Source organism: Oxyura jamaicensis, chromosome 1 (assembly GCF_011077185.1).
Source record: "Oxyura jamaicensis isolate SHBP4307 breed ruddy duck chromosome 1, BPBGC_Ojam_1.0, whole genome shotgun sequence".
Classification (NCBI taxonomy): domain Eukaryota; kingdom Metazoa; phylum Chordata; class Aves; order Anseriformes; family Anatidae; genus Oxyura; species Oxyura jamaicensis.
The window spans coordinates 11846748-11872245 of NC_048893.1; the positions used below are offsets into that span (position 1 = coordinate 11846748).

At 35.4% G+C, this 25498-nt stretch overlaps 1 protein-coding gene and 1 long non-coding RNA gene across 18 annotated transcripts in view; both read left to right on the forward strand.

The window, feature by feature from the left end:
- Window positions 1–25498, forward strand: part of MAGI2 (membrane associated guanylate kinase, WW and PDZ domain containing 2) — a 775806-nt gene that overhangs the window by 640578 nt on the left and 109730 nt on the right. For 16 of the 17 annotated variants that reach the window (XM_035346387.1, XM_035346542.1, XM_035346777.1 and 13 more), the window contains one exon: window positions 12127–12762. The exons of the other annotated variant lie outside the window; for it this stretch is intronic. In XM_035346387.1, the coding sequence (XP_035202278.1) occupies window positions 12127–12762 (636 nt within the window). The remainder of the gene's footprint in view (window positions 1–12126; window positions 12763–25498) is intronic. 17 annotated transcript variants of the gene reach the window in all.
- Window positions 3806–6057, forward strand: LOC118178962. The gene is made up of 2 exons (XR_004756343.1): window positions 3806–4897; window positions 5570–6057. It is a non-coding gene; the product is annotated as an uncharacterized LOC118178962 (long non-coding RNA).

The window sequence follows — 25498 nt, forward strand, 5'->3', positions numbered from 1 at the left end:
GGACAGAAAAGAAAGAATAATTATAATATGATGATAATTGTACTTCTAATAATAATGTGTACAAAACAAGTGATGCACAATGCAGTTTTTCACCACCAGATGACCGATGCCCGTCCCATCCCCGAGCAGCGGTCCATTCCCACCCTGGCCAGCCACCCCGTGTTAATTGCTCAGCATGACATCATGTGGTATGGGAGATCCCTTTGGCCAGTCTGGGTCACTTGTCCTGGTTCTGTCCCCTCCCAACTCCTTGTGCACCCCCAGCCTCCTCACTGGCAGGGCAGTGTAAGGAGCTGAGAAGTCCTTGGCTTAGTGTAAGCACTGCTCTGCAACAATTAAATCAGCGTGTTATCAACATTATCCTCATTCTAAAACCAGGACACAGCACCATACCAGCTACCAGGAGGAAAATTAACAGTTTACATAGATGACCATGTAAATGTATACATGGTCATCCACCACTTGTCCTTAGTTATCTCCCATCTCTATCATGCTGCATCCCTGCACTCATATTTTTTACCCTTCTTTCTACACTTCAGGGAAGTTTATGAAATAGTTGCCCCTTTTCCCACTATTTTCACAGGTAACCAGACCAGGGTAAGTTGTGCAAAACATATGCTTGAGGTAATTTTCCATGAGTTAGCTACTGTCACTATGGCTACTATCTCTGATCAGATGGGAGGCCACATGCAAGCAATATACTGTCAGGAGTGGTGGTGCCATCTGCTCTGTCAGGAGCGGGGTAGAAATACAGTATGGAAGGAAATGAAAATAAGTGGTAGCCTTTTGAAGAAAAAATAGATATAATGGACATTTTGAGAAAGGCTTTTTAACTAAAGCGATGCCCTTTAGTTAAAGGAAATGATTCTTACTCAGAACATTAGGAGATGGCACGAATATTGAGAGACTCTTTTTTCAGTCTGGACAAACAAACAAGTCAGATACAAGATTCTTAATACCCCACTTCAATTTACTTTTACTCATTAACTAATTAACAAATTCATAAATTTAAACATCCAGAAAATTAATTATTTTCTAAAGAGGAAAGATATGGTGTGTTGTTATACACAACAGAAGATTAATCCCCCTTTATACATTAAGTCTGCGATTTGACTATTGAGCTGTAATTGATATATCCATAATGCAGCTTTGTTTGCTGAAAGGGCTAGAATCCAAACATTAAGCTAAATCCCTACATTGCAATGGAAAATTTGAGAATATTTGCCCTGCAATGGTATTATTACTGTTCAAAAGTTTACTGTAGCAGAAAGGAAGACAAAAAAAAAAAAAATGTGACTCCACAGTGCTATAAACTGTACAGGAGTACTTCAAGTTCTAGTCTCTCAGAAAGCTTATAAGCCAAATCAGAACACAGAAAAGGCAAATGAGAAATACGAGGAAGAATAGCTGGTGGGAGATAGGATATTCCTCATAAAAGGAGAATGTAGGCCTGCAGCTATAGTGATGAAAATTGATCTTTGCTTAACCAATATAAGGTTGGAATTTCCTGTGTATTATAAAGTAGGTGAGTTTTAAAGGATGTGATTAGTGGAACTTTTGCTTCCTCAGTCTCACCAACAAATTGTTATTTAAGCTACATTTGTAGTTTAGACTCAGTCTAGGATTCAGGAATAGGCTGAAACAGGATAAATTATTCAGAGGGGACGTGTTAAATTATTTTGCAAAGAATAAAAACATATTGTCCTTGAAAATGAGTGCTTGGCAGTGAAAGAGGCTCTAGAGATACTACGATAACATTTGCTTGGAAGGAAGGTCAGGTTGATGATAGATTACCCTCTATTAACCTGGAAAAAATACAGTAAAACCTGAGAGAACCAAAGGAAACTCTAGTATTTCAAAGCAAATAATATATTTATACAATCCTAAAAAACTATTGAGTATCTCTCCTGGTATAGGAAAGATGTGAGAAGATCTCCTAAGTAATTTTATGTTCATGATTTTATTATTTAAATGAGAGAGAGAATAGAGATAATACATGAGATAAGAATTATTAAAGTACGAACAGGCTTTATAGAACTCCTAAGTAAAAAAATGACTCATATATTAAGACATACACTTGCATAATATATTTGTTAATGAATTGGTAATCAAAGAAGACTCTGTTTTAAATATACTGAAGTATTTATATGTACTAGACTAGTAGTAAAAATACATATATTTAACTTGGAATTGTTTCACTGGTTTGACACATTTAAATTCTTCCTGGTATAAAGATAATACTTCCTGTCTTTGATTTTTTGTAAATACATTAACCTGTAGTAATCCAGAAATTTTTGAAATTATCTGTTTGGAATTATCAATTACTCATATGTTCTACATTTGTGGCTTGGCAAGACAGTAGATGCTCTAATAGCAAGGATAAGGCAATGAATGAGCATACAGTTTCTTACTACTGGCAGGATTAAGGACACAAGTTGTTTAGACAGAGTGAGGTTCTTCAGCATAAATTTTGAAAGTAAGTTAATAATGTTAATAGCAGTGCCTGGGACAACACTAACAGTTAAATATTTCTCATAGGAAGCACTTGGACACATTATTGTAATAGATTTACTCTTGTTAAAGAGAATGGCAAGGCAACACCTTCAGACTTGGTGACTAGCCTTTGTCTCCACAGCCACAATTTGGCTCTGCTATAAGCACCCTGATTTTCAGAGGTGCTGAGTGCTAGCAGGTCCCACTGAGTGTGCTCAGCAGAGCGTGGACCTGAGAGATCAAGACATAAAAATTCCACAAATAAAAGCTTTTCATCTTAGCTTTAAACTAAGTTAGTGACCTGATAGTAAAATCAGAAGATTTGCACTGGCCTGAGTTATCAGCTGAATATAGGCAGCTGGATGAGTACTGTGAGTGAATCAGGCAAAACAGAGTATTGAGCAAACATGGTAGAAAATCACAATCCTAGTAAGAACAGAATTATAGTTTTGCCGGTTCTGGAAGTAATATCAACTTCATGGAGTGTCTTCAGAAGCCATAATATCTCTAACATCAAAATGAACTTTCAAGTTGTACCTCTATAGATTTAAAATGAAAGCTAATACCACTCAAGTCTTTGCACATTTTTTTTTCAGTGTCCAACTAACTGTTGTTACTTTCACTAAGTACTGGTATGTGATTGGTTATTGCTTTTCCTTATGGTGCTCTATTAACCATTTAAAGTCACAAGGAAAACATCACTCCCCTTTCCTAAAAAGAAATCCCAGTTTAATGTTTGTATTTCATCACATAAAGACATTAGTCTGCATGCTGCAGCCTCTTTGTAAATGCTCCATCTAGTTCCTCACCTCATTCATCTCCCTCTTTCCTTCCCAGCAGTTTATGTCAAGAATTAGCAGCTGCAGTGGTGTGCAGTCAGCAGTGCTGCTGCAAATGCCCTCCACCAGGGACAGGAGGCACGCTGCCAGGCTTCCCCGGCAGGGAGAGGAGCTGCTTGGTATTTACACCGTGCTCTGCCATACCCTTATGCCTTTAGGCTGCTGGGAGGCTGCCTGGGCTACTTCCCCCCTCCCGGGAGCCATTACCTAGATAAATGTTGTGCTCGGCATACAGAAATAAAAAATGTTGTGCGTACAAAAGCAAACGTGTTGTAAATTTTGACCTCCTTTTTCTAAAGAAAAAACGGATTTCATTTCTCCATGAGCCTCTGCATGCGGTGACACCTTTCACAGTGATCCCAAATAGCTATGCAAACATAGCACACATTCTTTATCTTGCTCTTCAGATCCACATGATGTTTTGTCATGCAGTTCATTCACACCAGGCATTTCAGGATGAGAAACTGGTTCCTGCAAGCAAAAGCTAGACAGAGTAGGCTTACATAATTTGTAAATAAAAGGCTGCCTTGAAAATAGGACCTTTTTCTTTTGATGTGGCTTTGCGTCCAAATTATTTATCATTTTTAAATAATTACTTTTATGTAAAGTGGCAGTTTTAACATCCATGCTAGGCTTTCAGATGCCTAAAGAAGTGAAAACCTGTCTAGCTCAGAAGAGAATCTGCCTGCTCTTTGCCACCTTATGAGCAACACTCATTTAAGTATTCGTTTGTTATTGCTTTACTTACATTTTAATCTGCAGTATTTCATGTTTACTAGATCAGCAAATAATCAAGGTCTTTAGATTTTATTTTTTTTTGGAATGTATCTTATTCCTCTGAAAAAAATAAAAATAAAAATAAAAAGTTAAATGCCTCTATTTAAATAGCTTTTATCGCTGTATGCAAAGTACAAACAAAATGTAAACAGTTTCTTCTTCTAATCCACATCTGCCTGGGTGTAATTACATGATACATGCTGGTTAAGCACAAAAATTTTGAATAGACAGCTTTTTAATTAGGCATGTGCATTGGGTCAGAGTAGAATTAAAATGGGTTCTAAAAAATTGATTTTATAAAAATGGCACCTGCTTACTCAACAGATCTAGTTCTCGGGTAAAGTTCCAGTCACATGCCCAAGTTAAATCTTCCTCTTTGTAGAGAAAGGAAAGTTCTGAGCTGGGATAATAAATTCTGTTCTGCCTCATACATCAGTCCTGCCAAAGACAGGGGTAAATTTTAGTCTGAGTTAACCACTTGTGTAATGGTCCTTTGTAGAATTACTGACTTCAAAATGTGATAAACTGCTGGTTTGCCTCTATTTTGCTCAAGTGTAATTAAGAGGAAAATTTGGGACTATCTAACCCAAGTCTGAGTGCCTGGATGCCCAGAAATACACTTTGATTTCACATTTGTCAGATAGAGTAACCAATCATTTTTATTGTACTCTGTTTTTCCCCACAAAACTCAGTTCCCAGAGTCCAGTGCTTGAATGACAGATCTGTAGATAGCAGCATCCTGTCAGCTTTGCAGTTTGTTAGCACATGGGTAAACCTTTCTGTAGGAGGTTGTACTGGGTCTGGCTGGGATGTTACCTTTCCCTGCAGCAGGCCATACAGTGCTGCACTCTGCACTTGTAGCTAGAACAGCAGTGGTATCACACCAGTGTTGTGTCTGCTGCTGGGAAGTGCTGGCACAGCATCAGGACTCTCTCTAACCCTCCTAGGGGGTGGGCAAAAAGTGAGAAAGAAACATCACCAGGGCAGCTGACCTAACCCAACCAAAGGGATATTCCATACCATATGATGTCACACTCAGCAATAAAAGGGGGAAAAAGGAAGAAGAGGGGAGGGGTGGGCTCTCGTTGTGAAAACGTCTGTCCTCCTCCCAAACACCGGCTATGTGCGTTGAGGCCCAGCTTCAAGGACGTGGTCAAGCATTGCTCATTTGTAGGAAGTAGAGAGTAATTTCTTTCCTCTGCACTTCCACATAGCCTTTACTTGTTTTGTGTTGTTATTCCTTTTCCCCCTCCCTCTTCCCCTTTCCCTTTTTTCCCTTTAGTTGAATTGTTTAATAATAATATTTCCTTAATAATATTTTTTTTCTCTTTAATTAAATTATCCTTATCTCAGCCCGTGAGTTGTTCTTTCCTTTACTTCTTCCCCTCCTCATCTGAGCAGGGGGAGTGAGAGAGTGGTTATGGTGTTCAGCTGCCTAGTACGGTAAAACCACCACAAAGGTTAAGACTGGGAAATAGTTCTCCTGTGCTGAATGGACAGTTCAGCATGCTCACATACCTCGCATAGCAAGTGGTCCTGAAATTATTTCTGAATACAAAGGCAGCTACGCATTATGTCTCCCAGCAGCTTTTTTTGTTTCACTATGGCTGCAGCAATACCATCTATGAGATAAAATTGTTATAGAGCTAACAATAAAGTGGTCAATTTTAAATGTATAGCTCTCTTCCAGTCTGTAGCTGTGGCTATTATGTGCGTGCACATCTCCCAGGTTACACTCTTGGTAAATTTTAGCAGTTAATTTAATAGTCCTTTTTAAAAGAAATAAGACTTTTTTTTTTTTTTTTTTCTGGCAGGTATTTTATTATTAATAAGCAATAGCCATTTTATGCTGTAATCTCCTTTAAGAAGTGATTATAATTTGTAAATTTTATTTTCAATCCAGGCATAATTAAGTAATTAATATTAGCAAAATTAGGTCTAACTTAAAGAAAAAAATAAATAATAATAATAATTTTAAAAAGATAAATCAGGCTACCATGAACTACAGGTTCCTAGGTTTTATCTTCCATTTCTAGAAGTTACAACATGAAAGTGTTAGTATGTAGAGCCAAAATGGTGTTTTAAGATTCTGTGGCAGGTCAGAATACAAGAAAACAGATAATTTCTGTTTATACAGTCTCTTGAAATCTTACGCATTCAAACTAATGACTGTACCCATTGATAACAAAAAATTATCTGTTCACACATTGGATTAATATCTATAGCAAGTGAAAGGAAGTTGAGATTCAAAGTTTCTGAATATAATTTTGTTTCTACTGTTCAGCCATATGATCCCTCATGCACTACTTCTGTCTCTGTGCTGCCACTAGTAAATATATTTGCACATATAAAAATTTCTGATTTTTAACAAATCTCCTCCTCTTTTTTGACCATGAGTCACATATGCCCTTGTTATTGAAATTACCCTTCCACTTCACATCTCAGTACTGGAAACATGTTAACTCCTCAAAATTTATTATTAATAAGCTACAGTGTTTGCAACATTGCAGTACTTTGCAAAAAGAGAAGACAAGGTCACTGCTGGGAAGTGGCAGAAACAGTTTAGTAATGACAGTAGATGGTACTGCTGGGAAGTGGCAGAAACAGTTTAGTAATGACAGTAGATGGTGTGAGTGGGCAGGTGAAGGAAAAGCTTCAATAATAATCACATAGTTCAGCTTGCATTTTGTTAGTTCTGAAGTTCATGAAATGTATGCATATGCAGAATTTGAAATGTATGGTTGAGAAATGCAGATGGAAATGAGTAATACAAAAGTAAGTAGCTGTTAACTGGACTATAAATGCAGAAAAAAAAAATCCAGCCTGAGTCTTGCAGAGCTGGTGCTTCATGTGCTGACATGTCAAATTGTGGGCTGTTTTTAGCTCCATTGCTGTTGGCTTGTGCTGACTGCATGGCGGGAGCAGAGCTGTCTCTGCCTCCCACCAAATCACGATATTCTTTACATGTGTTTTAAGCACATGGACAAGAATGCAAAGAGCTTGATACAAAACCCTACAGAATCAATGCAGAAGTTTCTACTAGACTTTGAATATGGTCCTAAATTAACAAACAAAGATTTAATGTGCATTTTTTTTTCTCTGTGTTCAGACTTCAAAGTGGAAAGAAGTCTGAATAATAATGAGAAGGGAAGTCTAGCAAGCAATTCAGTTCACTGAGGTACCATAAAAAAATCCAGTTAGGGAACTGAGTGCATGAGAAACAATAATGGTAAGAAATATACAGAAATATACAGAACATGGGTAAGAAAATGGAAGAACTTTACCTACTAGTGCAAGATGTGTGACATTTTAGGGGTAAGGAAAACACAGATTGACTTGAGTTGCTGAATAACATCAGTTCTTCAGAAAGGAGGGAAATAGAACTGGTAGAATTGTATGAAATGTTAGATTTTAATAGTTTGTAAAGAAATTAGGATTTATGTCAAAAAAAAAAAAAATACATTCAGATCAAGCGCTTCAGGTCTGAAAATAGTATTTTTTTGCAGACTTAACGCTACTACTGGATCCCCAGAGTCAGATTCAACTCTGTAACATTGTAATAGACATGAATGCAAGCAATAACCTGTCATTAGAGGGTGTTAAAGCTCACAAATTTCTTCACTAGTCACTAGACCAGCATAAGACAATGATAGCTTAGATCTGTTTTTGGTGTTGTTGCTTTTTGCTTTATTTTCTATGTATTTTAATACATAGATAACAAAACATAGCCTTTAACCAAGCAACTGAGGGTTGATACCACCTACATTACATTAAAAAAAAAAAAAAAAAAAAGGAAAAAAATAAAAGTAATTATCAGAATATTTTTTTTTCTTTAAGAAAAACAAGCTGGTCAAAGTAAACTTTCTAGGGTTTTATGGCTATTACTGTGAAGAAAGCATGGAATTTCTTCAGATCTAATATACTGTGTGGTATCAGAGAGCAGAGGACTAGGTTCAGACCTGTGTTCCTAAGTTATTCAGTCAAATGCAAAAGCCTGAACTAAAGCAGAGGGAACTGTAAAACATTTTGACAAATTTAGCTGCTGTTAGCATTCTCTAACACTGTTTGACTCAATCCTGAATTGGGGCATTGGCTGCCAGACAGCAGAATCTGTTCTTGTGATGGTGCAGGTGTTTGAGATGTAGGACAGGATATGTAATGTCCACTCTACTGGCTAACAAACCTGCCAGTTCATCTAGAGTCACATTCAAATGCCTTCTTCATAAAGCAACCTTGTCACCTTCATTCCCAAAGAATCCCAATTGAGATAGGGTTGGTAGGGTGTGTGCAGAGTTCTTAAATGTTAGTGAAATGTGGGAGAAGACCTGATAGTGGGGTATTGACATGCAGAGAAGTTTAACCTAGAGAAGAGAAGGCACAGAAGGATCTCAACAATGTCTACAAATACCTGAAGGAAGGGTGCAAAGAGGACAGAGCCAGGCTCTTTTGGACACAAAGTGAAACATCTGAACATCAGAAAGCACTTCTTTACTCTGTGGTTGATGGAGCACTAGCATGGGTTGCCCAGGGAGATTGTGGAATCTCCCATTTTGGAGGTCTTCTAAAGCCACCGGGACTTTTTTTTCTGGGCAAACTGCTATAGGTGTCCCTGCGTGAGCAGGAGGAGCTGGACCGGATGACCTGCAGAGGTTCCTTCCAGTTTCAGCCTTTCAGTGATTCTGTAAACAAGCTCTGGTCACTTTAGTAGATTTAATTCAAAAAGCAGGACAAAGTTTGATGCTTAATATAAATATTCTGCATAAGTTCAAAGAGACCCACTCACTGTGAAACTGTGATTTCTGGAGGCAGACTATGTCTTGCTTAAAAAGTCAGTCAAAAATTATGAAGGGGATAGCTATTATGGTTGTCCATATGCACCCATTATTATTAGAAGCAGCAGAAGGTAACAGGCAGAAAAAATGCTACAGACATCTTTCAGGAAGCTTTCCAAAAGTAGAGAAGTTTTGAACTTCACATTAGCATGGCGCTGGCTCTGTAATGCTCTTAACTTCTCTCTCTCTTCCTACGAAATTCTGGGTACTTCTCTCTGTGTCGGTAATAAGAAATTCTCAGCCTGAAAACAGAGTTAGACATGGAAAAACACCTACAGTCCAGAGATATATTTGAATGATTTGTGAAATTAACCCCTTTTATTCCTTCTTCATGTCTCATGATCTGAAACTCAGCTTCTTCCCCATTTAACACCATTGCAGCTTCTTCATTGACTTGAACTTTGTAACTCATGCCTTTCTCTTCATCTCTCTTAACCCTGAGCCGTATGTTCCCTATATGACACTGTAGTATTATGGGTCTCACACAGTTCAACTGTGAGTTACAGCTTCAGAGTGTGCCTAGGTATCCTATTCACATTAAACCTCAGCAAGCAAAAAATGTCTCTTAAAATATTGATACGGAAAATGCTGAAGTATTTTCTCCTGTCTCATGAGGGATAATACTGGTTCATTATTCGAAGTAGTTCTTACTCTTCTAATGTAAGTAGTTCTTACCTTCTAATGCTTATTTTTGCCTGTTCAGTGATGAGGAAAAAAGGCTCCTCGGCCTATATATTTTCTGAATATGCTGTTTGTGTACTAGCTCATTTCTTCTCTCTGTTACAGCAGTTGTAATCATAGAATCATAGAATCATTAAGGTTGGAAGGAACCTTCAAGATCATTATGTCACAATGATCATAATGTCAATTAGTTTGTCTGTTTTTCTGATTTATTAAAAATATATAGTTTTAAGTTTTAGAACACAAATAATGCTGTACAAGGCATAAAGTGAAGGGGTGAAAGCCAATAATGTTATCCTTGCCCTACACAATAAATGCATTAATCCTTTCACACTCTGCTTAACTACTGCAAGAGAGGATGAACAAACAGATTGCTCTCCTCCCACCACATATCTGCATTGCCAGCACTCAGGGAAATAAAGACAGCATGGATTAGAAAGTTGCAAGGGTACTGTTAAGGCATAAGCTACTGAAATTGGAGCATGTATTGAAGAGGTCTCAGTTCAGCAGTATCTGTCCTATTATGAGCAATGTCAGCCCCACTGCTAATGCGGAAGCCAGGGATGAGAATGCAGGTAAGATCTTTCTATAGCAGGGCATGATCAAATCACAATGAATTGCAGCTGTTACCATTATAATTTAGTGCAGTGAATTTCTTCTCTCTTTTAAATCTCAACTTTCAAAAACTGTTTTTATAGTATCAGTTGCTTGAGACAGAAGCATTGGAGCACTACCTATGAAATGAACTTATTGCTTTTGCTTATAGTTTGAAATATATTTGACACATTTAAAACAGTATTTGCAGCTCCTAATGTTTTTGTGAATAATATTCACAAACATTTAAACAAATCCTGTTAGCATTTTTCCCTAGACACCCTCTGAAGAAATCTTTCTATGAATCACAATTTGTGCATATGCAATTAATTACTGTCAGGCTGTTAGATCGTCTGATCATGTGGGAATTGACCATTTCATTTTCACGTAGAAACAGCCTTTGCCTTTTCCTGCTCTGGCATCTTGATGATGCTCTTTTTTCCTCAGTTTGCTTGATTAGATCTTTTGATTTAAGTACTTGAAAGACATAATTTCATAAATACTCTTGAAGCAATTCCACACAAAACCACCTCCTCCTCCCTAAATCATTCTCATTTTACTACTAAATTTTGAAATACCATTAAAAAACATTGTGTTATGATAAGTCATTTATTGAACAGTGTACCTTGTAGACACCTCACTGTGTTGTCTGTGTAAATGATTTTTTCTTCCTAATTAATGGTAGGATAAGGATATTATGCTCACTTAGAAAAATAGTTTAACTTGCAGACTTCTCTAACCAAACTTCCTTCTTTTTTGTTAAAACAATGTAAATTACTATATTAAGGTGAAAACCAATTGTGGGGTCATAACTGTATTTTGAAAATAATTTGCATTAATTACACATTTTTATTTTAATATGCACCTTAACATTACCATAAAAATTATTTATGTCTATGAGTATAAAGATCCATCTAATAACAAGAAGGAACTTGATTTTTTTTTCTGATCTTTTCAGTAACAGAATATGGTTAGTGCATGAGTAATATGGAGACCCACAAACAGCCTGTTGATTTGAAGTATTTTACTTTCATGCGTGCTCTGTCTTGTAGTTCTGTATAATAACAGCAACAAGATTTGGAAGTAGAAGTAACATCTCTATTTTTATTTGACCAACTGCTTTTGTTGGAGACATTAAGCTGTCTTTCAGGCACTTGTATAGATTACTCCAACTATAACAGTTTGTCTAATAAAAAGGTATTAGACCTTCCTACAAAATTTGTCCTGTCATTGTCCTTAAACCATTATGGCTACAGCAAAAGACCACCAAACATCTAAAAAATATGCAAGATGCAGTTTAGTTCATGCCTAGAATAGAAAATTACTGTAGTAGTCATGGATGTCTGATGGCAAGTAAGAACATTTAATAGGAAACTGTCAATATCATGTTCAGTGCAGAAAGTATTTCCTCAAGCATGTTAGAACAGCCTTTCATCCCTGTTCATTGATACTTAAGTCTATAAGAACTTACTATTTCCTTTCTTTTTTTAGAACTTTTCTATACAGAAATACTTATTACTTTTATTTTTCACCAGTGACATTTTTTGATAACAAGCCCTCCAAATAAACTCCTGCTTTATCTTACAAAAAGATAACGTACTACACAAAAATGTGGACTGCACTGCAAGGAGCAGAAAAAATATGGAAGAAATGTTTAGAAAAGGTATATTGCTGGATCCAGGTTAATTCTCCATGTGAGCTTCCACAGAAAAGAAATAGAACTGTCATTGTTTAACTGTATTACATTGTTTGGCAGACAAACTTTAATTTTGTTGTCTCCTCTATTTAAGTCAGCATGGTGGTCTAATTTATTTTATTTTTAGTAGAGTTCTATCTCATTTTTAAAAAATGCACTGCAGAGAGTGACTGAAGTTATCTCATGTTGTCACTATGTTTTCTTCTCTTTCTAGGTGATGTCATTGTCTATATTAATGAAGTTTGTGTCCTTGGACATACTCACGCAGATGTAGTCAAACTCTTCCAGTCTGTTCCTATTGGTCAGAGTGTCAACTTGGTGCTATGTCGTGGATACCCTTTGCCCTTTGATCCTGAAGATCCTGCCAACAGCATGGTGCCACCCCTTGCAGTAATGGAGAGGCCTCCGGTAGTGGTAAATGGAAGACATAACTATGAAACTTATTTGGAATACATTTCTAGGACTTCTCAGTCTGTTCCAGACGTAACAGATCGACCACCACACTCCTTGCACTCCATTCCAGCAGATAGTCAGCTTGATAGCACATTCCCACCACCTGCCCATGATGATAATGTATCAATGGCTTCTTCTGGGGCCACCCAAGCTGAACTCATGACCTTAACCATTGTGAAAGGGGCCCAGGGCTTTGGCTTCACTATAGCAGACAGTCCTACAGGACAGAGGGTGAAGCAAATTCTAGACATTCAGGGATGTCCTGGTTTGTGTGAAGGTGACCTCATTGTTGAGATCAACCAGCAGAATGTACAGAACCTGAGCCATGCAGAAGTAGTGGATATACTTAAAGAATGTCCTGTTGGAAGTGAAACTTCTTTGATTATCCATAGAGGAGGTAAGTTTGGAAAGTCTGTACAATTGCAAAAATGTTTGTAAAAGGTTCTAAACCATAAGACATCCATATATTCACTACATAATCTTGTGCACTAGATTGGAAATTAATGTCCATGTTGTTGGAGGTAACACCACTGGTTCTGGAAAAGCGTGTCTGCAATTAAGTATCCTAGGCAAAATGTAATGGTTTATTGTACATGCCTGTTTGTGTTTTGAGTCTCAACATTCCCTTCTCTGCAAAAGGGTAAAACTAGAGCATTTCAGGGTCTTTCACCCCTTAATATTTTGTATGATGTCTGCAGCAAGCTCTTATAGTCCCAACCCAGTGCTGCAAACTTTAGATGTAATTTTATATATTGCATAATTAAAGTAGACCAAATCAGAGCAATCTTTTAGCTCCTTACAAAATTACTAGTCTCAATAAGCCATTTTGTGTCTTTTTCCTTCATTGTAAAAGTATTGTACAGCAGTTGATTTGTTTCTTTCTGGACAACAGTGATTGTGGTATATTTTTCTCTGCTTTAAAAGCAAAATATCTTCTAGCAACTTTTTTTTTTTTTTTTACTAACCTGATGCAGTAAGCGTGAATACACATGTGTGGAGGGGCAACGTCAAGACTTATCTGTAAGAAAGCAATAATGTCAGAAGTCTTAACACCTTGACAGTGATAAGTAATTTCATAGCTTTCAACATTCAAGGCAAACAAATTTTCTTTGTGATGAGCATCCATCACAGTTTGCAATTATATGAAGTGATAAGATGAAATTTCTTTGATTAAAGAACTTTATTCTTCTAAAGGCATTCATGTCACTGAATGTATGTTACTCTGTGCTTCAAAAGGAAAAAGAAAAAAGAAAAGGAAAAAAAGAAAAAAAAAAAAGAATGTTTCTATACAGAAATACTTATTACTTTCCTTCAGAAGAGTACATGTTGGAAGGTGAAGCTTTAGTGTCTTTCTATGCCAAATGTTTGTGATTGAAAAAACATATAACAATCTGGTAATATTTTAACAAATTGCAGAAATAATAGACATAAGGTGACAAATATCTGTAGCTTCACATAGTCAATAAAGTATTTTTCAAAACTAGATGTAAAAGAATGATTTATAGGAGACAGAATCTGATCTTTCTTTGTAATTAAACCAATTGGTGTCATATTAGTATATAAACTAGGAGAAAGTTAATTCTTGTCTAGGTGTTATAATAGTTGGTATTAAATCTGGTTTTATTTAACATATATTAAGAATCTAGAAAAATTGAGTAAGCTGCATTTTTTTTTCTGATGATGATGACAAATTAGGGAGAATTGTTTAGCAATAAAGTGAATAAATGGATTAGAAGGGTTAATGTTACCTAAAAAGATGGATTTTTATTTTGAAAAATGCAAAGAGGAAAACAATTCAGAACACCAATCTTCAGAGAGAAGTGGAGTGTGAAATCAAGTATGCTGAACAAGCCTGGGTGATAATAGACAGCAAAATAGATATTTCAGCTAACAGTGCTGGACAGTAGCAAAAAAAAAAAAAAAAAAAAAAAAAAAAAAAAAAGGCAGCAACATACTCAAGCCCATGAGTGTAATTCCTCTCTTTCAAGAGAATTTCTTCTTAAAGCACAGACTTGTGATCAAAAAAGTGGATGAACATGATAGTTTAACAAATTCTGGTACATTAACTAAGCTGTGGTGATTTTCTACACATCACTTACAGATAAGAGATACTGCACTGAGCTCAACTCTCATAAATAAATAAATAAATAAATACATAAATACATAAATAGATAGATAGATACATTCACACTATCTTACCTTTCGTCATCAGGCCAAAAACAGAGGTACAGATAGTTAAAGTATCTCAGCTGACACAAAATACATGGTCCAAATGAAGTAACATGTTCCTGAGTCCTAACCCTCTGTTGCTGGACTGGGCATTTAGTTTGTTGTTTTTTTGGCTTTTGTTTTTAAAGAATGGGGTGAAAAGAAGCATCACGTGTTTTGTTAACTAAGACTAGAGGAACTGATTGAAAGCATTACAGAGTAATGAAACTTAATGGGATGATACAGAATAAACTAAAGTTTAAATTTACAATAATAAATTTCTGTACATCAGAAATCAGGAATATATCTCACTGCAAGACTGCTAGACTCAGAAATAGTCTCCTTACAGAAAAAGCAGAGGCCTGTTAGTTTGAGTGATTCGAAAGAAAACTCTGAAAATGTACAGTGATCTACTGTACTTCAGAGATCACTGAGTCATAGGAGAACTGTTTTAGGATAACAACTTGTCACAAATATTTAAGAAAAGGGGATGAATTAATGTGACCAAATATACATCTATAATGTAGGTAATGATGTGCTAGTCATCACATCTCCTTTTATAGTCACTGGATAGAAATAGGCCTTTCTAGGGTAATTCATGTTTTTTCAATGTAGAAATTTCACATAAGTCAGCTGTATCCTCAAAGTAGATATATTGCTTGACTGACTATAAGGGAAACTGAGGATGTCTAGTTCACATGTAAATGTCTACCCCACACAGAATGATAAGAAACACATTATATGATTTGGTCATGTGAGATAATCTGAATACAAAAAAAAACAAAAACAAAAACTAGTACTTGGAGAAACCTGCTATGATTCTAAAATATTTAATACGTGACACTGGTGAAGCAAGGCATACCTCCTCATTACTCATGTATTCATATTTTTCCTTTAATGTGTCATGACAATTGAATAATACAATCCCTTTCTATCATTACCCTATGCATCCTGTCTTTAGCATCTCATTTTTTAAATAAATACCAAAGAAGTATTCCTGCTTGTGGAAGAGGAAGGCTGTGTTTTGCGTAACATTGTGCATTGCCTTGTAATGTGTTCTATCTCTGATATGAATACAGCCTGACTGCATAGTTTACTGTGGCAAATCCATTTTTGTAAATGACTTAATTTCTCTGTCATTCAGCCATCTTATCTACATTGCAGACACAAAACAGATCAACATTGTCTGAGTTATATTCTTGCTACTGGAAAAAAAAAAAAAAAAAAAAAAAAAAGATATCTTATACAGCAAAGAATGTTGTCCCATATGCGTAATACAACATTTAAAAAGCCTTTCTCCTGCAAGCTTAGGAGGTCAACAGTCTGCATTTACAGGAAAAGAAAGGTCTGCATGTTTAAAAAAGATGGAGGAATGGCTGCACTCAAAAGTGAAGAGGTCACAAAGGTGACTATCTGACCTATCAGTAAGCAGAGAGCTATCATGGGATACAGTCTAGTGTTTGACCCACTGCAGAAAGTCCCACCAAATTTTTATTGTACTCATTTTAAATTTTCTAAGGTAATATAACTGTTCATTAAGAATACATAAATAAATAAATAAGGGAAATAATACATAGTATGTCTAAGAAAATACAGAGCGACATTTGTTTAAGTGAAGGTCATGATTCTCTATGGCTAGAGAGCTTGCATTCTTTCTGTTTATTAGTCAGATTCTATGTTAAATACATGTGCTGTTTGCTTCAGTTTCTTTGCATCTGTTTTTGCTGACCAGCCATTGATTACTATAAGCTGAAACAAGTGTTCATGCTAGGAAAAAAAATAAGGAAGGAAAGGAAATGATGTTGGGAAAAAAATGTCTAATTAAAAATGAAAAATAGAGAAGAAGGGAAGAAAAAGAGAAAAATATATGAAAGTATTTTGTTACCCAAACAGATTTGCCACTTTCCAGCTTTCAGACTTCACAGTTAATACACAGTCTGCATTAAGAATAGGTGGCTGAAATAGCATGGAAGAGCTTTCTAATAGAATAGAATAGAATAGAATAGAATAGAATAGTTCAGTTGGAAGGGACCTGCAATCAAATCCAACCATCTGACCACGTCAGAGCTAACCACAAGTTAAAGCAGTTAACCACGAGTTGAAGCCTGTTCCATTGCTTGACCACTGAAGTACTTAAAGACTGAGATATTAGTCTTTCTAGAAAGAGCAGAAACTCTGCATTACTTCAGAAGTACTCAAGGAAAAAAAAAAAAAAAAAAAAAAAAAAGCACTAGGCAGTATGATTGTTGAAGAAGTATCTAACAAATTTATATAGTGCAAAATATTCACTAGTTAGGATATAAAAAATTGTTTTTGGCATGTTGAACTAAATGGGCTATCCAAATACTTTATATATACTATCTCTTTTGAAGATAGCTTTGAAATATATGAATCTATAGATAGCAGACCAATCTAAAAACTGTTTCTATCTAAAAACAAACTGACACAATCAAAAGGAGAACTATCAAGACTGTGTCTGAGATGCTGTTGGTAAGGAAATTTGAAGACAACCCAGGACTAATGCATGAAGCTATGGCAACTCCTGAACAAGCACCAGGAGTGAAATATTAGAACAAAATGCACCAAGTACAAGCCTGGCAAAGTTCCTACATCAGACAGCTACTTTTTAATGGGTGAATCCAGATAGGCTCTGAGAAATTGAGGCTATTAATATGAAATGCAGCCAGAGTATTGATGTACTGTCCATACTGCTTCATAGTTCATCCAGTCTTGGCACAGGACTGGAATAAACCAGCAGCCAGTTTCACCTTGACAGGATAAGGGAGATAGCATAGGTCACACATGATGTACAAACAATCAAATGAGGAGACAAGGTTTTATTATGCAGATGTAAACTATGAGAAAGAATGACCAGGTATTTTTCTCAGATTTTGTACAAATCCTTATAGAATCTTATAATTACTCCAGACTGATAGCAGATACCAGTACATCACATGCACCAGAAATTTCACAGGAAAAAAAAAAAAAAAAAAAAAAAAAAAGGAAAAAAAAAAGGGGAGGGAGGGGGAAGAAACTGGAAACAGCATATTCTAATGAATAAGCCTAGTTCCTCAAAATTAGGAGACTTCAGTGGAAGGAATAATAAATTCTGAATGCCCTTTCTCTGGATCAATCCTCAAATTTACCTCTCTATCATAGAGATTAAAGTTGTTTGGATTTGGGTTTGGGTTTGGGTTTGGGTTTTTTTTCTTTGTTTGTTTGGTGTTTGGTGTATTTTTTTTTCATGCTTTCTATAAGATGCTTTTCAATTCCTCTGGTCAGGGAAGCTCATGATCCTTCTCTCTCTTGGAAGTGCTTCACAAGATAAAGCTGCACAGACATCACTATCTCTCTGATAACACTAGTCTGTCCCAGATATTTCTGACCTCCTCATTCCAAGATCTCAATCTGCCACTGAGGTCTGTAGACCTTTGACTCTGTTCCTGCAATTCTTCATTCAAAATGTTAGGAGAGTACCTGGTGCAAATGTGAGACCTTTATCTCATGGCTTGCTCATCCCCAGATACAGACATTCTATTGAACAGAACTGAGGGCTTGGAGAGATTAAATTATTAGGGTAGTGGTGAAAATCTTTGTTTGGGGACTTACAGATATTTTCTATTATCCCATTAGTTCTTCTCTTTTAGATTCCCAAGTCATTGGTGGCATTTTTCCCTCCAGTTTCTCCCTAAAGCAACCCAGTTTTGGTTTTGTTGCTTTGCATGAATACTATATTTGCATTAATAGCATACTTAGTTTGTTCATGAAGGTATGGTTCTTTCTGTTGTCTCTGACCAGAGATATTGTGAGATACAATGTCTTATAGCTCTCCTACTTCTTACCTGCTTGTCTCCTCTCCAGACTGTTACTCCAACTGTACATTTGCTCCTGATCCCTATTCTCCTGTTTTTTAAGAGAGTTTTGATGTTTAGAGAGACTAAGATCCATTTGATAATATCTGCATTTTTAATCGTGCTGTGTTCTAAAATGGCACATGTATCTCTTGTTTGTGAGTTTAAGGGAAGTTTGATCTTGTAGAGGGAATGTGCATGTGAACCCAGAAGTGAACATCTTAACCATTGAAACTGACCCATGTGAATCTAGAAGTTAACCGCGTGCATCACTGGCAACTAGAAGCCAGTGATGTAACTTTCTATACAACATGTTGCTAAAATATCCTATTTTAATTTTCTGCTTCTAATTCATGACCCCATTTTGCCTTGCAATCCCTCTACAAGATGCTCTGCTGTTCCTGGATATTTTGTCTTTAAAACTGATGGAAAACAAAGGTTCATGGCTGACATTTTTTCTTTTCATCTCACAATTATATTCTTTCATATGACATCATAAATTCAACAGTTTCCTCAGCATGAGCTCTCCATAAAAGGATCCTTCTCATGTTGGGTTTGGAGTTGATTCATTTCTTTGCTCATTTTTATTGCTGTTCTTAGCTAGTAATGTTAAATACTTTATGATCAAAACCATGATGAGTCATGTTACATTGTCCACTTCATTGACTTTGTTATTAGATGTCATATTGCTCTTCTTTCCCCCCAGCTTTAGCCACTTGTCCCTTCCGACCTTCCCTACATAGAAATTGAAATTTTGTGCAAAGTAATTTCATAACAGCCTTGTGAGAGGCACATTTTTCTTTCCTATGTTAATTCCAGAAATAAAATTTTTGAAAGACCTTTAGAAAATACTGTTAGCATTCAAGAAATACTGTTGTTATATTAACATAACATGACATGGAAACATTGCTTTCACTTTCAGCTTTGTTTTTACAAGGCATGTCTCATCTTACAGAGTATCATATTTTTAGCTATAAGAACATGTACTTTCCTAATAACCAACAGATTATTTACATGCTTTTTGCCCTACACATCAAGATTGTTTTACACTTCGGAATAACTTGAAATATTTTTAAGCATCTTGTTGCAATTATCTGGTATTCAATCTGGTTTAATAAATATTTTACATGTTATAGCAGGTAAACTAAAAAAAATAGTTACACATAGCCTAGTTTATGAAGGAAAACAAACTAAATCTTGTTAGTGAGAGAAATGGTAACATCTCAGTAGCACAGAGAAAGATAAATCTGAACAGAGGGAGTCATGGATAGAGAACAGCTACCATAAAATTTGCTCTAATAAGACTTTCACATATTTTCTTGTACAGTTTTGATTAGCAGTGAAACAGTGTGCATTTGCTTACATATTTCTGAAAAAAAAAAAAAAGATATCAATAACAGTTAGTAGCTATTACACTGTATTAATGGAAATAGTATTAATTGCACTGCATTTCAAAGTCGTAGTGTTATAGTTTTGCTGCTTCTTTCTTATTAATGTTCGTGCACTGTGTGGTACATTTGTGGATAATTTTGCAAACCATTAGGTAAATCTTTTTGGCATATATTGCACAGGAGGTTTTTAATGACTATTAGTAAGCATTTTGTTTCAAAAGTACTTTTATTATCAGATGTACTGTTTTCTAATATAGGCTTACATGGTCTGTACTAAATTTGAACAGTGCTTCCATTAAAACTTATGGGGACACTTATCCTAGGGATGTGTGAGCCTAACTTGTTGACATTAACAGAGGTTAATTTGCACACTGAGAGGAGTAATAGATCCCTTTAGAAAATCTCATAGCAAAAAGAATACAAGTTTATAGACACAGATTCTCATCATGGCATTTCATAAAGAGCTAGCTACCATTGCTCCAATGGCTATTTTGCCATGAAGTCCTTATGTACAAGATTCCCACAGCTACAATGCACATCGCCATCATTAGGTCACACTTCATCATTAGGTCTACATGGAGACTTGCCATGCATCTTGGCTTTGAGCAGAGCTTCAGGAACTCTGCCTTCAAAACAGGCAACTACCTCTCTCTGCTGGGGAGCACAGAGCACATTTGTGTCTGGTATCTGCAGCCTACTTTACTGCTAGAACACAACAGCTCTACAGGCAGCATTGCAAACTGATTTCAGACTTACTGATATTAGTGAATAAATAAATAAAAATTGAAAAACAATTTATTTGAGAAAAAAAAAAAAAATAAGAGGTTTGGGCTTGACTACAATGGAATCTGGCCATGCCAGCGAAGATTTTCTTCTGTTCTTGCAAGCAGTATTATAAGAAAACTAACCAGTTTGTATGGGTCTTGGTGAAAAATGGCATATTTTGTAGTCAAATACCTCCTAAGCATGGTACATGGGAGAATCAACTGAAATACTGGTGCATGAAGAAACTCTTTTTTCCTAATTTCCCATAGTCTAGGCTCTGAGTGATCCTAGACTTCTTCAGAGGAGATCTGGGAGATCTCAGTCTAAGGAGGAAAAACTACAGAGCTTGACTCTAAATACTACCATACAACATATGCTTGTGTACTGAGGCATGTCTAAAATTTAGTCTAAATGTGTTGAACAATGTTTCTGTCGGTTCAGTATAATGTAATGTCCTATTAAATGACATTTGTTGGGTTTCCAAATCTGTTGTCAAAGTACATTGTGTAGACATTGTATTTTATAGTAATAAAGTAAGCTAATACACTATGAAACAAGTGAGTACATTATCTATTGTGCTACAGACATGAGACACAGCACTGGGAAGATGGGAAGGTGTGATTTTCAGGCACTACCTAAACAATTTATGTGAGCCACAAAACTCTCTTGGCTTCTACAATTTGCCTGTCATCAAGTGAAACTGCAGAAACAAATTAGTCTTCTAGATTAGGTGTTTCTTTTCCCTGTGCAATTCTTTAAGCTATTTTATGTTATGTTATTGAAAGGCTTTTATATGGCTATCCTTGCTCTCCATGAGTACTGCTCAACTTCTTTATTTTTTGCAAGCCAAGAGCATACATTTAAATACAACACTGCCCTTCTCAGAAAGCCTTTGGGTGACTCATAATTCAAACACAATCAAAAACACCAGGATACATACCCCTTTGCTGTGTCACCTTCAGATTACAATATAAGAATGACATGGAAGCCAAAGCTGTCAGGCACAAACTCTCAAAGTTGACTCCCAGGTGTGTCAAAACATATTTTTAAAGAAAACAAATTACTTTCCAAAGCCAGATTTGTCATAACTTGAACAGTATTTCAGAGTATAAGAAACATACTGTGCAGTTTTCCCATTTGGTAAATGAGAAAAATCTTGACTTTTATTTATTTTGTTCCTTTTATTACCATGAGCTAAAAGAAGATAAGCCTTCTTTCTGCACATTCATAAGATCACCTTATTTTTAGTTAAAATTTCAGTTAGATGTAAATTATATTTAATAGGCATTTTAGAATTTTTTATCAAATTTAAGCAATTTTTATTGCTTTTCATATGTTCTAGGCAGTGAAGAACTTCTAAAGATCCAGCCATAATTAGAAAAATATGCTGTATGTAAGAAAAAAAGCATAAATTCAAAACCTTTTTATGAGAAAATATTTTAATGGTCTTTAAGTTAATGAGTTGTTTTGTTCCGCAACAGAAAGTTTGCTAATATATCAAAAATAGAAATAACAAATACAATAGTAAGAATAATAGCAATAATAATAATACTTTTTTTCTGAAAGAGTAAAAATGATATTATGTAATAATATAATAATATATTAACCCCTTTAGGGTTTTGTAAACATCATAGGGAATGTTTGCTGAGTATGAGAAATTTCATGGTAGTATATGCATATAATTTAATACCTTATATAAATATATTTGTCAATACCAAGTCAACATTTTTTTCTTTCTATCCATATGAAATTATTTCTGTATTTTAAACTATTTGTTCTCAGTAATTTAATTATTTTAGGCATCAAGGGCCAAGTAGTACCTCTCTACCCCAGTAAAATACTACTGTATCTCTGAAATAAGTTAGAAGATATCTTAATGTTCTCTAATGAAAAAAAAAATAAATGACCAGTGGAAAAAAAAGTAGAAGGAAAAAAATTTGTAGATGTGATCCTAGTTGCACAGTGTGCAGTCAGCTGCTCTTTTGCATAGCTCTTAAGCCTGTAATGTTAGCATGTAATGTTCTCAACAATAGATATCAGGAATCACTAAAAGAAGATGGGAAGATACTGGCAGATAAATTCTGCTGTGTATCCAAGATGAAGGACAGTTACACCAATGGCAGGTGTAGAATGATCCAGACAGTCCATGGGGCTTTGATCTTTGGCCAGTGAGAACCAACAGATGTGGCCAAGTAGAAAACGGTCATCTCCATCCAATTTCAGCCCTTCTTTCCACGTTTTACCTTATTCTTCTGCCTCTACATTTATTTGAATTTCTGCTTGTCATTCTGGTTACATTTTCCTTCATTTCAGTAATTTTGAGAAGCTGTTATTCTTGAATGTCAGCCCACTGTTTGAACTTAGCTTTGCTTTGAGCATGAAGTTGGGCTTGATGAACTCCATCTTGTCTTGTCCCTTGTCAACTATACATTTCTATTATTTTATGATTGTCCATGTTTTTCAAGATTGGGGGCTCAAGCTGCTGAATGAGAGGGTCTCTGATTAAACATAGTAAGTCACTATCTTGATAATTTTTAACTTCTTCCACAATACTTCTCCAAGAGAAAGAGAAATAATTTTGTCTTATTATACTGTATTAAATGTTTACGCCATACAAATGTGTGTGTGCATGTGTACATATTTATGTAGAAGTTCCAAAAAAATCTATGCAAGCAGGAAGAATAAGGACATAAGGCCAGATGTCAAGCTTCACTGAGATTATAGACATGGCAAATTATTCTCACGCCGTCATTATCCATCCTTCCCAAGAAGTCACAGTGGTTTGTGGGGATGGCTGTAAAATGGGAACAGCTAGGTAATCTGATCCAGCTAACATTCACTTCTTGACCATCAGTTATAAAAATTATTTCCACTAAAGTCAATCTTAATTAAGCAAGAGGTTGGTCTTGTAACTTGTTCACTGTATACCACAGTCTCACATTTATCATGCTCTTTACTGTTTTAAAAGATAAAACAACAACATGCAGTTCCAATCAGAAAGGCCCTTTTTAAAGTCATAATAAGTTGTTGTGAAATATACATTTTCACAGGTTCTTAAAGCCAAAGGAGCTGAAATTGTTTTACATTCTACATGTTTCAGACTTTACAACATATACGGCCACAGCCATTGTTATTAGGGACCCTGTGTAGATGGTTACAGAGCATTCTGCATCTGAGCCAGGTAGCCAGCAGGACACCCTGTATGAGGAAGTGAACAGACACCTCTATGGGGCCATTTAGATAGTATAAGAATCTGAAAAAAGCTGAAATGAATATCCTAAAAGTGCCTATCCATTCCTGTTGAGTATTAAAGTTTTTGAAAACTCACATACCAAAGTTTTGTTTATATATTTCTACTTCTATTTGATGATATGAATCTCACCGTAACTGCAAAAAGGTTAGTTCTAGCCTACATTTGTCAAAATAATTCCCCGTGTAGTAAGTGGTGGAAAATAAGCACCTGAAGAGGATCACATATAATTTTATTCAGTCAATGCTTAAGATGCTGGCTATCTGAAGGTACCCATCATGTTCCACTAATTACAGAGGAATCTGGCTGACAAGCTCAGGTTAGCTGACCAGCCATCCAGCCAAAGATACATGATTTTTGCCTGCCTATTCACAAGAGGTATGCAGAGAAAAACTGAGGGTATTTCAAATATATATATATATAATCACAAATTTGGAACTTGTCTCTTGCACTATAGTTGAACCTAAAATCCCTTTTATGCAGCCATAGAAAGTAATCTGAGTTTCTTTATAAAAGGGTAGTTATTAATGTGATCTTGCAGAAAATAGATTATTTCCAATTGAATATATGTTCATTTCTTTAATGACATTACAAGTGTGATTATAATATGTAATTGTTTTTATATAAATGGAGTTTTGTAAGATTTTACATGTAAAACACCATTCCTTATTTAAAAAATGAAAGAAGTGAAATGATTATGGCTTACACTGAATTGGAAAAGTGGTTAACTGTTTCATATTTTAATGTAAGTCTAAATAGGAAATCAGTAAGAGAATATATTTTCAATGAGATTCCTCCAGGAGAAGTTCTTAGCTTTTGCCCATGTAACATTTTTTATGATGATCCTGTAGAAAACACAAAATCAGTACTAGTAAAGTTTGCAGATAGCAGAGATATTGGTCATTGTCATTAGACACATGACATTACTTATATAAAAATAATGCGGAATACTTAATTAATAAAACATAAGCAAACAGAAAGCATTTTTATGCAGCTAATGTAAATTCCTGAAACAGCGCAAAGAATGCAGTCAAAATTTACCAGTGTTTTTGAATCATTACAGATAATCAGCAGAGCACAACATTACAGTGAAAGAGTCAAATGCAGCACAATTTGTTAAAATCTAACTTGCTTATTTATTTTTCTCAGTAAGATACCATCGGTAAACTATTTTGTTGGATTTATTAAAAATTGTAAAAAAAAAAAAAAAAAAAAAATCAAAGAGATTCTATTCCAGGTTATTTTTTCTTTCTTTCTAAATCCATGTTTATTTCTCTATCTTTTTCCATCTTCCACATTTACTTCAAAGTTATGTGATACTTCCATATGCCATGTAAAGCCTCTTGTAGGAGCCATGTACTTACTAGAGTTTCTAATATTGTTAGTAATGACCTGAAATTCGGGATTTCTTTAGGATTTTCTATACAATTATTTATTAGCAAAAGGACTGGCTAATTCAATTGTCCATGTGCAAGGTAGACAGGAAGGTGTTTCCTTAATACCCAGGTCCTATAATATGTTTCATTTCCTGTGCCAACATCTAAGCATGTCATTTCAGATTGTATTTTTGTATTTTCCTTGAGTTCTCCTGAAAGCATTTGTTCATTTGTAGAAATGAGAGAAAAGCACCTGGCTTTAAAAAAAAAAAAAAAAAAAAAAAAAAAAAAA